The sequence below is a fragment of the Mobula hypostoma genome, chromosome X2 (genome assembly GCF_963921235.1).
Source record: "Mobula hypostoma chromosome X2, sMobHyp1.1, whole genome shotgun sequence".
Taxonomy (NCBI): Eukaryota; Metazoa; Chordata; class Chondrichthyes; order Myliobatiformes; family Myliobatidae; genus Mobula; species Mobula hypostoma.
This window is the reverse complement of record NC_086129.1, coordinates 42,341,662-42,357,262: the sequence shown is the minus strand read 5'-3', so window position 1 is coordinate 42,357,262 and position 15,601 is coordinate 42,341,662. Positions and strand designations below refer to the sequence as shown.

Sequence of the window (15,601 nt, the reverse complement as noted above, 5' to 3'; positions counted from 1 at the left end):
CGGCAAACAGCCTGCTTACCCAACGGAGGTGAGGACAGGAAAGGAGCTCAATCCAGGGTGGCTCTGATTCTCAGAGCAGCCAGCAACCTTGGCTGGCTACCGAAATGGCCAAATCCATACAACGATGACTGCTCCGAGTGGCAACAAGGCTCCATGAAGCCGTGGTCCTCCAACCAGGCCTAGAGATCACAAATGGTTTCACGAGCGTTCCATCAGCAGGTTGCTCCAAGCGAGACTGACAAGACAAACCAGCAGCCCACATGCAACCCCAAGGCTACTTATATTCCAAGCCCAAAGATGGGAATCAGGTGCCTATGATTAACTCAACCAAACAAAGGACAGCTGGAAGATCCGGAGTCCTGAGTCCACAGACCAGACCGTGAACTGGAATGTGGACTTCATGGACTTGACCATGACAAAAAGAGAGAGAGAATACAGCGTGAGCCAAGACATGAGCTGGGAAGTCACCATGGTAACAGCTCAGAGTGGTTGAGCTAATGGACGCTGGAATTTTGGAGTGATTATAAAAAGTTGATCCTTCGGTATGATAACGGCAGAGGAGACATGACATTAAGAACTGCGGAAGGTACCCAAGAAACCACTGGTGGAGTTTAAGACCACCAAGAGGGTGGAGGCGATGGACCGATTAATTTCGACCAGTGATTACAGTGCGGGTAAGAGCTTGCCTGTGGGGGTCTGCTGTTGGTGAACCCGTGCCGTGGGTTAGTAGACTGTTCCCTAGAAGGGGCTCTGTCCATCTGTGTCTGTGATGAACAGAGCCCCTTCTGGAACAACTAAAGCTGCCAACTTGAATATCAACTCAATTAACTCCCTCTCTCTCCCCATCAACTCAACTCGACGCAACACAAAGTGAACTGAACTGCTTAAACTTACCTGACACCGTAAGATTGATATCCACCTCCTGGACTATTATTTTTGTATCCACACACACATTTATGGATATATATATATATATATATATATAAATATATATATATGGATATATAAATAGTTTATAACCCGTATTATATTATTCAGTTTAATGATATAATTCGTAGTAGTAATAAATATAGTCTTAATTTATAGTAAACCAGACTCCTGGTGTGTTCTATTTCTGCTGGTCCTTTTCAACCCGTCACAGGGTTCGTGACATTCGAAGCTGACCCTCCTCTCTTGGACCATTTCATTTCCGGATAAAAATGACCATCGTGAACAATAACACTCATTGACCTTGCTGGTGCAGTCTTACATTGATTCCATTATGGTTATTTTTCTATTATGGATTTATTGAGTATGCCCACAAGAAAATGAACCTCAGGGTAGTATATGGTGACGTATATGTACTTTGATAATAAATTTACTTTGAATTTTGTTGCATTGATTAAACTACAGGGCTTTATGATCTAATTTCCAATGTATTTCACATGTAGGCATTCTGATTAACCCAAAAATAATTGTCCAACAGTGAAATTGTTACTCCCACATCATTTCAATTTTTAAAATCATATTGATGATTTTAATTCAAAACTTACACTACTTTTCAAAGGTCTTAGGCACATACAGTGAATATAGCTAGGGTGCGTAAGACTTTTGCACAGTACTGTAGTAACTTTATGTATTGCACTGTATTGCTGCTGCAGCAAAAAAAATCATGACATATGTGAGTGATGATAAACCTGATTCTGATATGGGTCTCCATCGTGGACTGAGAGTGGGAAGCGGTCAGGGAGAGGACAATCATGGTTGGGAAAAGGGGAAGGAAGACAGAAGGGAGCGTAATCACCAGACATTCCGTAATGATCAATTAACCAATTGTTTGGAATCAAATGACCTTGCTCTGTGTGTCAGGGTTAGACATGTCTGCACCTGCCCCTGGCAACCCTTCTCTGCCACTTGTCCCACACCCCTCCTCCGATGCTCCACCCTCACTATCCCCAGCATCCTTTGTTCCCGCCAGGTTTACAAACTCACTCTCCACACTTCGTTAACAAATGCAGTACTGTGCAAAAGTCTCACGCATCCTAGCTTTTATATATACATAGACACACACAAATATTATTTATATATATATATACACATACATACACATAATTGAGACTTTTGCACAGTACTGTAAATCAACATATTGATGATTTTAATTCACATTTGGGCATTCCTTAAACATGATCATTCTCTTTTAAGCACAATCAAATGTTTTATTTTGGTCATATTCATGTACAGTTGAATGACAATTAAACTTCAACTTGAACTTGACATTCCAGTTTGCTAATAGCACTGGCCAAATCAAAGGTGGTGCCGAATCAGCGTACAGGATGGAGATTGAAAATCTGGCTGGGTGGTGCCATAACAACAAACACTCAGCAAGACCATGGGGCTGGTTATTGACTTCAGGAGGAGGAGGAAACCAGAGATCTATAAGCAGTTCTCATCAGAGGTGGAGAGGGTGAGGAACTTTAAATTTCTCGGTCTTATTACTTTGGAGGACCTGTCCTACGAAGAAGGCACAGCTGCACCTCTGCTTCCTGAGGAGTTTGCAAAGATTCAGCACGACCAACGTCTATAGATGTGTAGTGGAGAGTATATTGACTGCCTGCATCACAGTCTGATATGGAAACACCAATGTCCTTGAACAGAAAATTCTACAAAAAGTAGTGGATATGGCCCAGTCCATCACGGGTAAAGCCCTCCCAAACCATTGAGCACATCTACACAAAACACTGTCACAGGAAAGCAGCATCCATCATCAGAGACCACCCAGGCTATACTCTCTTCACACTGCTGCTACCAGGCAGAAGGTGCAGGAGCCTCAGGACCTGCACCATCAGGTTCAACAACAGTTATTACCCCTCAGCGATCAGGCTTTTGAACTAAAGGGGATAACTTCACTCACCCCCATCATTGAAAGGTTCCTACAACCTAAGAAACACACAAAATGCTGGAGGAACTCAGCAGGCCAGGCAGCATCTGTGGAAAAGAGTACAGTCGACATTTCGGGCTGAGACCCTCCAGTGCTGATGAAAGGTCTCGGCCCAAAATGTCAACTGTTTACTCTTTTCCATAGATGCTGCCTGGCCTGCTGAGTTCCTCCAGCATTTTGTGTGTGTTCCTTTGATTTCCAGCATCTGCAGATTTTCTCTTGTCTGTGATTGGACTACAACCTATGGCCACACTTGCAAGCACTCTTCATCTCATGCTCTTGATATTTATTATTTATTATTACAATTTCTTTATTTGTACAGTTTGTCTTTTGCGCACTGGCTGAACACCCAAGTCAATTTATTGAGTATGCCCACAAGACAATGAATCTCAGGGTTGTATATGGTGACATATATGTACTTTGATAATAAATTTACTTGGAGCTATTATGAAATGAAAACACATAACACATTTATCACTTGACCAGTTACTAATGGATGTTACATCCATAATGGAACAACAAATATGCCATTGAATGCAGTAGAATACAAGTCCACTACCTAGGTCTCCTCCTTTTAATAGATATTATTCTGATCATGCAAAATGTTTAATAAGTATTTACAGAGCTACAGGACAAGAACAGTAGTATTAGTTGACTGGCTCATTCAAAAGAGCCATCACAGGAACATGGGAGCACATTATCTTTTGTGTGTTATTTCATTCCATGTTCTGATGCATATGGAATCAGATTTTTGGGTTCTACCAAGCCAAGGAGCAAAACACAAAATGCTGGAGGAACACAGCAGGTCAAACAATATTTGTGGAGGGGGAAAAGAAATTGTCAATGTCTCAGGTTGAGACTCTTCATCAAGACCAAGAGTGGAGAGAGAAGATGGCCAGTACAAAAGATGAGGGTGATGGTTTTATTTGCCCCAGATTCTAGCACCTGCAGTCTCTTGTATCTCCCTCAACTGTTCTTAATAAAATAAGAAACTGCATGTCAGATTATGCTTAGCAAGATAAATGTATAGGGTAATAGGGTACATCCAAATTCCTATTGTCACAGATGTCAGGTGAAATAAGGAAAAATCTTGTACAACAAGAGTGGGTTTTAAATGCTTTTAAGCGAGTCGGGTTGATACTACACAGTTCTTGTCTTGCTACAGTACATCAGTGTGGGATTGTTTGTTAAAAGCTATCCAATTTAAATACAGATAAGAATGTTATATTTCTAAAAAAATCAATGACTAAATGCAGCTTGTCTTAATATTTGACATCTGAATACCAAAAAATAACCACCTATTAATAACAAAAAATAAAGAGTGCCACTATAAAATCGTATACATTAAGTTAGATTTGAATGTTTCTATGCTAACTCTCAGAGCCTTGCCAATGGTAGCTCCATCCTCACCACCCCCACCCTATTTATTTCTCTGTAACCAATTCTCTCTCACATAACTATTAATTTCCGTTTGATTCTTTTATCACCTAATTGCACTGGGTGGTAATCTACACTGGGCAATTAAACTATCAACCAATATATTTTGGGGAAACAAGAGCATCTGGAGAAATATGTATGGTTATAGGGGAAATGTACAAACAACACACAGGCAGCACTCCAAGTCAAAAACTGGAGCTCTGTGGCAGCAAGATTACTCAAGGCTTACTGAACACACTAGCAACAGTCAACTTCAAAGACATTTTAAAATAGCAGCTTTATTGAAGATCAAGAGATGGAGATATTATCATCTTTCTTGTATTGTGGGTACTAGTTGTCAGAATACAAGAAAATTTTCTACAAAACTTTCATTACGGAATACCATCCAGTCTCTGGGTTCAATTATAACTTATAAAAATAAAATTATTTAAAAATCTAAAATATTTAGTTTACAACTTTGAAATTTGGCTTTATGACTGTATATTAAATGTAGTCTGTTTAAAACTTGTAATTGATGGAGGCTACCCAAAAGTTATACTGGAAAAAACTTATGAAATTGGAAATTTTATATATTAAGTAATCAGTTTCAATGATCTTTTTGCTGCAGCATATTATCTTTTAGTTATTTGAGCAATACTCCACACAAGCACTGCAACAAGGAATACAGACTGAATACTAAATATATTTAAAATAACTTCACAAATTGTAATTCAGTTCTGTGATTTAAGCTGATTATTGCAGACTTTTTAAGAACTATTTCCCCATTAGAAAATGTCTTCTGAAATTTACTGAATAAAGCTCAAGGAGCATATGGGACAACATCGCAGATCACAAAGCCAGCTCCTTGGAATGCCTTCTTTAGTTCAACCTACAAAGAATATGAAAACACACAAAAGCAACTTAATGCGACCTCCTTTAAAGTGGGTTAAAAACAAACACAGAACAATAACTGCAAGGGATTCATTATTTAATTGAGAGACACAGCATGGCAACAGGTTCCATCCCAATGAGCCCACGCTGCCCAGTTGTACCCATGTGACCACTTAACCAACTAACTCATACGTCTTTGGAATGTGGAAGGAAACTGAGGCACCCAGAGGAAATCCATGCGGTCACAGGGAGAACGTGCAAACTTCTTACAAATAGCAGCAGGAATTGAACCTGTCTCACTGTAATGGAGTTATGCCAACCACTTTGCTACTGTCCCACTCTCAAACATGGTGCAGAGATTTTCATGAAACAAAGTACTGAATTTTTCTTAAAAATTTGATCCTCAAGGCATGCTCATCACTGGCTAGGCTTTCATTGATTGCTCATTCCTTATAAATTTTGTTTATTAAGTGACAAATATCCTAATAAGACAGTTTCTTAGTGCTGCACAGAGGGGTTTAAACTAGAGTTGGAGGGGATGGGAACCAGAGTGCCAGAACAGATAGTGGAGAGGTTGCGGAGAGAGATGTCATTAGGACCTCAAACAAAGTCGGAAATCATAAGGTTGAGCATGGTGCAACTAGTGTCCTGAGTTGCGTATATTTCAATGCAAGAAGTATCATAGGAAAGGCAGATGACCTCAGGGCATGGATCAACACCTGGAGTTATGATATTGTAGCCATTAGTGAGATTTGGTTGCAGGAGGGGTGGCTCAATATTCCAGGGTTGCATTGTTTTAGACACAGTGGAGCAAGAGGGTTTAAAGGTGGAGGGGTGGCATTACTAGTCAGGGAAAATGTCACGGCAATGCTCAGTCAGGACAGGCTGGAGAACTCATCTGGTTAGGCGTTATGGGCGGAATTGAGGAATAAGTAAGGTTATGACCACGTTAATGGGGCTATATTACAGACCGCCCAACAGTCTTAGGGAACAGCTTTGAAGAGAGCTTGCAGACTTTTGCAAGAAACAAAGTTTTGATAGTAGATGATTTTAACTTTCCACATATTGACTCGGACTCCCATACTGTAAAAGGACTAGATGGGGTAGAGTTTGTCATGTGTGTTCAGGAATGTTTCCTTAATCAGTATGTAGAAGTCCCAACTAGAGAGTGTGAGATACTAAATTTGCTATCAGGGAATGAAACACGGCAAGTGACAGAAGTTTGTGTAGGAGAAACACTTTCCATCTCATCATCATCATCAGGTGCCATGCCCAGTTTGAGCTTTGACTGCCATGGCCCACACACTCCTGTTTCAGGTCAAGTTGATCAATTCATTGGTATTCATTTCCAGTTCTCTGGCTGCTGTCTCCATCATCATTTGTCTTTGCCTTCCTCTTGCTTTCTTCCCTTCAATCTTTCCCATAATTACCGTGCATTCTAACGCCTCTTTCCTAGTCACATGTCCAATGAAGTTATGTTGCTTTTTCATGATCTCAAACATTATTTCTCTTTTCGTGTTTGCTCTATTCATGACATCCTTGTTAGATATTCGTTTCGTTCATGATATTCTTTGCATCCTCCTCAAAAACTACATCTCTGCTGCTACAATTCATTTCCTCATGTTACTAGATATTGTCCAACATTCTGAGTTCAGGTGGGACTACAGCCAGAGGTCATGGGTTTATGGTGGAAACATCTTCATTCAGAGGGTTGTGAGAGTGTGGAATGAAATGCCAGCACAAGTGGTGCATGCATGTGAGCTTGATTTCAACATTTAAGTGAAGTTTGGATAGGTATATGGATGGTAAGTGTTTGGAGGGCTATGCTCCCAGTGCAGGTCGAAGGGAGTAGACAGTTTAAATGCTTTCAGCATGGACCAGATGGGCCAAACTGTGCTGTACTTTTCTGCTGCTCTATGACTAAATTCAAATATAACTGCTGCATTAAACTGGTGATACGTGTTGGTTTTTGAATACTCCTGAAAATGAAAGAGTTTACTTCAATTCTTCATTTGTCTGGTAACACTAGAAACTAGTCCAGATTGAGAAACATACCAGGTTGTCAGGATTCAAGCACAGACCAATTACTGCCCCTCCACTGCCAGGGAGCTTTACTGCGGAGCCAAACTGTAAAAATAACAGATATGCAGATAACCACTGAGTTTTCCTGAATTATTACATGAACACATTCTAGAATCACATTCAAAAATTAGTTAAGAAGGCACTCTGACCATCACTGCTAATAAAATATACAGCAAATTTTGCAACTTTAAATATTAATACCCAAATTAGGGATTTGTTAGATCTTAAGATCTTAATTATAATTATGTAATCTTAGAATCAGTTTTTAAAAGCATGATTTTTAGCTAATTTTCTTTAAAACGTCCCAAAATTAGAGCTTCCTTTTGTTCCCCAAGATACCAGAATGTAACTTATAAGTATGCAGTCAGAATATTTACCAATAATTAACAAATCACATTTTATAATACACACCTGGTTTACTTAATTTGAAAAGTTAAACCAGCGTTTAATTATAAGTAAATTGTCTCCAATATGACAACAATAAATCAAATCTTGTGGCTGTTTGACATTTGGAACTTTATTGCTTCTTCACAGTGGGGTCCAGATACTATAACCACATAGGAATACAGATGAAATATGCATTTTTGAAAGTATTAAACTTCAACTTTTTTTAGTGAATACCTTTCTGCCAAGCTGTGCCATCCTCAAATTTCCTTCACCCAAACAGGCATCAGTATATATTGACCTTAAATAAGCAAAAAGCATTTATTTTCCATTGACAATTCTCCAATGTAACAAAAAACCAGAACAAGCACATGCCATGAATTTCTGACCTTTAATTAACAATTTGAGATAGTCATACCATAAGGTATTAAACAATTTACAGTCAGTTAGAATTAAATAATTTAATTTCTTTGAGACCAATTGCCAATCAAAATTAAAAATTGAAAACATTTAAAATTGAAATCTAAACAGAGAAAACAGGGAAGGATCTATCCTTAAATTGATGGATCAAAAACTAATACTCATCGGAGAAGGATCCGAGAAGAGAGGAGGTAAAAGGGTGGGTGGAGGTAGGGGATGGAGGGTCTGAGTCATCGCTCAAAAAAAAAAAAATCAGATAGAGGAAGAAACCCTCAACCCCATCTAAAAGTGCCTTGACATGCATTTCAAGAATCATGGCCTATGGATCAGAAGCTGGAAGGCAGAACCATCTGGTTTTATCTTTTCCAACCAGCACAGATAAATTATCTCATGACATTAATTTGTATGATTCTATGTCCCGTGGTCAAAATCTTGTCTCTCTTCCTTTCCAATGTGCATATTCCAAGCCAAACATAGTGCTTAACAACTCTCATCAGTGGTATCGTATTGTCAAACAATGGGTGGTAGATATCCAGGATTGAAAGTGTCAGCAGATTTACTCCCAAATCTAAATAAGTCCGCCAGTGTTCATTCTGTCAGACAGCAGATCAGAAACCTACTTGGAGGAATTGTGAAGGTATAGTCACATCTTGCCATTCCATGACACTTCTGAACAATTATAGCACAATGAAAGGCATTATGCAGACATAAAAATAGGAATTTAGTACAGACTAGTAAAATTGTCCACTTTAAATATACCATGTAATTCAACGTCAAACAGCAATGTAATATTAAAGCTCAACTTGCAAGAGAAATATCAGGACCAACTTTAATCTAACTCATCTGCTGAGAAATCTACAAAGCCAACGGGTATCCTGCAAATAATGCTCTAATGGGGATCAATAAGTAAGGCTGTACTGTATATGATTTGTTACATATGCGCCAACAAAAACAACAGAGTAGTAGGATTCAAAGTTTTTATTGAGTTGTGTTAGCCACAGTGCATGCTGGGTAACTTAGGGTGCAGGAGTGATGAACTGGGTCCACCAAGATTAAAAACATGCGCACTTGACAGCCCACGCAAAAGGAGAAGGTCTTCTGCACGTAGGAGACCCAATCGATTCACCGCATGATCAATTGGCTGCATACACACCTGCCACATCCTCACAATTGATCTTACACAGTCAATGACTCCTGATGGACAGGTTACAATAACCCTCCCACAACAAACTTCATTATTTTCCATAGAAAACAATGATCAGTTTAAACCCAATGCTAGAATTGCTTGCCTTTAGAAAGCAAGCTTGTGTTAGCTATATAATACTTGTTTAAAATTATATACATGAATGACAGCTCACAGTTCAAAATTAAACCTTACCTTCGTAATTCAAAGTTTTTGTTCATCAGCTCAGAAAGCTCATGCCAATTCCTTGACTCCAAGGCTGTCCTGCTCAAGTAGAAATAGATTATACTTAGATTATACTTCATTGTCGCCAAACAATTGATACTAGAACATACAATCACTTTTGACCAACTGTTGTGCAATCCTCTACAAACCCCATCAGATGACAGATGCATCCATTAAGCAACAGATAATTATTCTCATGAGTTCTTGTTTCAAGTTCATTAGTCAAAGTACTTGGGCCAGAGAAGTATACCTTACTATTGTACAGATATGGCATTTAAATTTTCAGTTGACTAAACAGGTAACATCAGCATAGCTTTTTATAAAACAAAGTCCTATTCTGCAGCACACATATAATAATTTTCCAATATGTATAACTTGCAGGCATGGAAGCAGAAAACTCTTCAAAAGTAAAACTGAAAGGTTAGATAATTTTCAGCTTATTTTGAGTAAAATATATATTTACTGCATTAATATCAACTTGCATGTTAAGCCAAGGTATCTTTGCAAGTAGTCCCTAAACAAGTACCTGAATTACCAAGACATGGCTATGGACCAAGTACTGGTAAATGAGATTAGTATGGATGGTGACTTGATTGTCAACATGGAGACAGTGAGCCAAAGGGCCTTTTTCTGTGACTAAGTCTTTGAACAACACATTACGTGGCATTGTGATTAAAATACAGAACTAGTATCCATAATCCTGGCCTGATAATTGACCTGAAATCTTACCAAGGAACTTAAACTTATTTAAATACATTTTGGCATTAACAATAAATGTCAACTATTGAATTACAGATCATAATGTAAAGTCCACCTGGCTTGCTCATGGATCAAATTATCCTGGAGCCAGCCTGTTGCCTAGACTCAACATCATTCATCTCCAGCTGCCCATAGCCACCACCCATCTACACTTTCATTTCCCACATGCATTCGGCTGAATAAGCCAACCCTCCATATCTGACAGGCACTCTGCATGGCTGGTAAGCTCCAAGTGGTAAATAGACCTCAGTTAGTGTAATGACTAAAATTAAGATAGTCTTATGTCTCCAATTATCTCAGACATTTACAACTACTCTTACAGATATAGAATTATAAATTTAATTAAAACATTAAAATACCAAAATGTAATTAAAACATTCTTAAAATAATATAAACACGAGATTCTGAAGATGTTAGAAATCCAGAGTCACACACACACACACAAAAAAAATGCTGGAAGAACTCAGTAGGTCAGGCAGCATGTATGGAGGGGAATAAACAGTCGATATTTCAGGACGAGACCCTTCATGAGTTTGCCCCTCCAGCACCCCACAGAGAAGATAAACTTGCCACCTCACTTAGTCTAGTTTCAATTTGAATTTAGACTCTCAGCAACACAGTTGACTCAACTGCAGCCTGAAATGGCTTAGCAAGCCTCTTTTCAGGACGTAATAACAAAGGTTATAACAATATCCACTCTGAAGTAATCAAAATCCAATGCACACTACAAAACACAGCATACTAATTCTAGTGTTCATTTTTACAATACTAGTATTCAGGTAGCAGAGCGGAGATACATCTCTACCCAAGGAGGTATAAGGTGCTCCTTCCCTCCGCTAGCCTGCGGGTCACCCTTGGGCAAGGTGTAACACCTGCTTAGCCCCCCAGTCAGGGTCACGTGAAGCCATGGGAGCAGGTGGTAAGTGGTCATATGAGCAGCTGATGCACATCACAAGTCCTGATTATACAACCACTGACAGCAGGCAGACAACCTCTGAAGAGTATTGATTAAGGCTGGGGTCAGCCATCTTGTAAAGACACTGCCCAGAAGGCAGCAATGGCAAACCATTTCTGTAGAATAATTTGCCAAGAATAATCATGGTCAAAGACCATGATCACCCACATCATACAACACAGCACATGAAACGATGACAAGTGTTGAAAGGAGCAGATATATTTGTGACCTTCTCTCTCCTCTTTGCATTTATAGGACAAAATGACTGTTGTGAAACACATTATTTTTTATATGTATAGAAGTAAATTATATAACTCCTTAAAAGTAACTTACTTAGCCAGATCAGTGAGTTCTGCAAATGTTTTCATTGCTGCCATAACATCAGAATCACCTTAAAAATAAGACAATTCAGCAATAATAACAAATATGTGAAGACAACACAAAATAATTGACATCAATGAGACTGTAGTTGAGAGGGCGAATAGTTTAAAGTTCCTCGGTATACACATCACCAAGGATCTCACCTGTACTATACATACCGGCTGTGTGGCGAGAAAAGCACAACAGCACCTATTTCACCTCAGACGGCTGAAGAAGTTTGGCATGACTCCCTAAATCCTCAGCTTTCTACAGGGCTACCCATCAAGGGCAGGGGTCCCCAACCCTTTTTTGCACTGCAGACTGGTTTAATATTGACAATATTCTTGCGGACCGGCCAACCGGGGGGTGGGGGCGGTGTTCAAGTAGGGTTAAACTCACCTCAACATGTCTTTTACAGTTAGGGTTGCCGACATTCTCACTCCCAAATAAGGGACAAAAGTAGCAGTCAAATACGGGACACTTTACCCCATGAAAGACTACCATGACCATGAAGCCTTGCGCGGGCACCTGTGTGCGCATGCGTGATGTGCGCATGCAGGTATGTGCCGATTTTTTTCCCACAAATCCATTTTGGCTTAATTTTCCCGACTACACTGTACATACATTATTTCTACTTTATATAGGCTGCGTATTTATCATATCATTCCTGCTTTTACTATATGTTAGTGTTATTTTAGGTTGTATGTGTTATTTGGTATGATTTGGTAGGTTATTTTTTGGGTCTGGGAACGCTCAAAATTTTTCCCTTATAAATTAATGGTAATTGCTTCCTCGCTTTACGCCATTTCCGCACGAAAGGTTTCATAGGAACGCTCTATTTTAGCAGGGGAAATATGGGACAAACCAATTTAGCTCAATGTACGGGATGCCCCGGCAAATACTGGACAGTTGGCAACCCTATGTTCAAGTCCAACAAGTGGGCATGACAGGGAATGAGGAAAGGTGCAGCTGACTCATATCGTTTCCTCGCTGCCCGGTACCACATGCTTTGCGGCCCAGTGGTTGGGGACCGCTGATCAAGGGTATCCTGACTGGCTGATCAAGGGTATCCTGACTGGCTGTGTCACCGCCTGGTATGGGAGCTGTACTACCCTCAATCGATGAGCACTGCAGAGAGTGTTTCGGACAGCCCAGCGTATCTGTGGATGTGAACTTTCCTCTATTCAGGACGTTTACAGCAGGAGGTGAGTAAAAAAGGCCCAAAAGATCATCAGGGACTCCAGCCACCCCAACCATAAACTGCTTCAGCTGCTTCCATCTGGCAAATGGTACCACAGCATTAAGGCCAGGACCACCAGGCTCCAAGACAGCTTCTTTCACCAGGCCATCAGACTGATTTATCAATACACATTGATCTGATTGTCTGACTGTACATACATGTATACAAAACAATTAGGTATACAATCTTAGTGTTTGTGCAATTACCACATTTCCCTTCCTTATGGCTTGTACATAGTGACAGAGATGCAAAGATTTTTATCTCATGTTGGGAGATGGATGTAAGTAGTAAAATTCTAAATCTAAGTTCAATCTTTTCTTAATATTGGTCTGAACTCACCATTGAGCCATCTTTGTCGTACGTTACTATGAATCTTCCCAGAATCACTTGCTTCTCCCATGTAAGCAAGCCAGAAGTTGGGTAAACAGCTTGCATCCATATTAAAATAGTTTCCTGGAAATAGATAAAACATGAAATATATCAATAGGCACAAAATGTCACCCAACTAGAGATCTCCTTCACCACCACCTAGATGTCTGGATGCACACAAATGCAGCATCTCCGATTTCTTCTCCGTCACACTACAAACGCTTTACATATAAGCATTCTTTCAAATGTTTTCCATACACTCACTTTTAGGCATTAGGTTCAGCTGTACACCTGTTTGCTAATGCAAATATCTAAGCATCGAATCATATGGCAGCAACTTGACGCATAAAAGCATACAGACGTGGTCAAGAGGTTCAATTATTGTTCAGACCAAACATCGGAATGGGGAAGAACTGTGATCCAAGTGACTTTGACCATGGGATAATTGTTGGTGCCAGATAAAGTGGTCTGAGCGTCAGAAACTGCTGATTTCCTGGGATTTTCATGCATGACAGTATGTACAGTCAACAGTGGTGTGAAAAACAAACAACATTCAGTAAGTGGCAGCTCTGTGGGTGAAAGTGCCTTGTTAATGAGAGAGGTCAGAGGAGAATGGCCAGACTGGTTCAAGCTGACAGGAAGGTGACAGCAACTCAAATAACCATGCATTATAACAGTGGTGTGCAGAACAGCATCTCTAAATGCACAACACATCGAACCTCGAAATGGATGGGCTACAGCAGCAGAAGACCTCTAATGTACACTCAGTGGCCACTTTATTGGTTACCTCCTGTACCTAATAAAGTGGTCACTTGAGTATATAATCTTTCCTTCAAAAGCCTTGCATATAATCAATTCCAACTACCACGGGAGTTCACTTCAATTATCCTGGACTTACATGAAATGTTGACTGTTCATTTCTCTCCATCCATGCGGCCGGACCTACTGAATTCCTTTGTGTTTGATCCTCTAGATTTCCAGCATCTGCAGAATCTCCTGTTTAACCTTTCAGATTTCCCTCACCTTTGAGCCTGATAATTGCCTTGAATATTTATTTGTTCTCTTTGTACCTCTTCCAGGAAATGATAAGAGTATGGGTGGAGTAGAGAACACATGCACTGTAAAGAACAGGCATTAAGACTACTGTATATTGGAATAAATAGTCATGTTGCAGCAGGTCTTTTTCTGTCCCTGGTTTTCTTATGCAACTGGGTTTGAAAAATCCTGGGAAATCCTATAACTTTAAACCAAATTCTTCTTTCATTCATTCGCCCTGGACAACTGTCAAATTAGACAATTACAGTGAACATTTAGGATTTATAAGGTTGTACAGAAAGAGAATGATGTGGCAGAAGTTTCTAAAGATTCTCAACAATAACCCCAAAGTTTGTTATCTTTTCCACAAATCTATTGCAAGACAATAAGCACATATCCTCCAAAGCTTCAAGACATAAGAGATGGAACTAGTAGCAATTTGTATACTACAACTTGATGTTTATAAACATCAAAAGTATTCACTGGCATGTATTCCTGGCAGAGAAGATCCAAAGTGCAAGGTTACAAATTGGCAGCAGAAAATGAATGGAGTTCACAGCAGCCGCCGACACGAAGGCTGTTAGACTGCCCCCAGATGCCGTGCTTCATGATTGCAAACTTTGCAGCAATATACCTCACTAATATGATGAACTGAATACCCAAGCTTTGGGCCTACTCCAGGGATTTGGATCCAAGGACTCAATTTGGTTTGGAATGTTGTTGCTCACTTGTATTGTTTGCATGATTTGTGTTTTTTATTTCTTTCTCTGTGCATTGAGGGTTTGTCTTTATTTTTTTTAAATGGTTTCTTTCAGGTTCATTACTCTGCAGCTGCCTAGAAGGAAACAAATCTCAAGGTTGCACAATTTATACATTCTTTGATAATAAATGTACTTTGAATCTTTGGAGTTACAAATAGACAAAGCTGTTTTTATGACCTAATTCAGCGGTCATAATTGTTAGAGAGTCAATAATAAATTTAGTAAGAAATAGAGAACACATTTTCTTCATCCAGTAAATGGCTGGAATATGGAATTTGTTACTGGAGGGAGAGTGAGCTGAAATTAAATGAAACAGAAGCTGGATGAGCAATTGTATGAAAGCATTGAGAGGGTTTGTTGATAGGATGAGAGGATATGGTTCATCTGGAGCATGCCAACTCTATGCTATAAATATTTTATAAAATGGAAAACACTTCTACTGACCAGTACAGAAAGATAATAGTAATTGCATCTTAAATACGGGTTTCATCACTTCACAAATAACACACACAAAATGCTGGAGGAGCTCAGTGGGTCAGGCAATACCCATGGAGAGAAATGATCAGTCAACGTTTCAAGACTGATGAAGGGTTTTGGCCCAGAG

The 15,601-nt window shown here is 39.5% G+C and overlaps 1 protein-coding gene across 1 annotated transcript in view; it reads right to left on the bottom strand.

The window, feature by feature from the left end:
- Positions 1-3,101: 3,101 nt before the first annotated feature.
- Positions 3,102-15,601, bottom strand: part of gkup (glucuronokinase with putative uridyl pyrophosphorylase) — a 92,262-nt gene continuing 79,762 nt past the window's right edge. Inside the window, exons 18-23 of the mRNA XM_063038160.1 lie at positions 13,172-13,285; positions 11,566-11,623; positions 9,489-9,557; positions 7,928-7,991; positions 7,280-7,351; positions 3,102-5,222 (exon numbers count right to left, since the gene is read on the bottom strand). Of these exons, the coding sequence (XP_062894230.1) occupies positions 5,154-5,222; positions 7,280-7,351; positions 7,928-7,991; positions 9,489-9,557; positions 11,566-11,623; positions 13,172-13,285 (446 nt within the window). The 3' untranslated portion in view covers positions 3,102-5,153. The remainder of the gene's footprint in view (positions 5,223-7,279; positions 7,352-7,927; positions 7,992-9,488; positions 9,558-11,565; positions 11,624-13,171; positions 13,286-15,601) is intronic.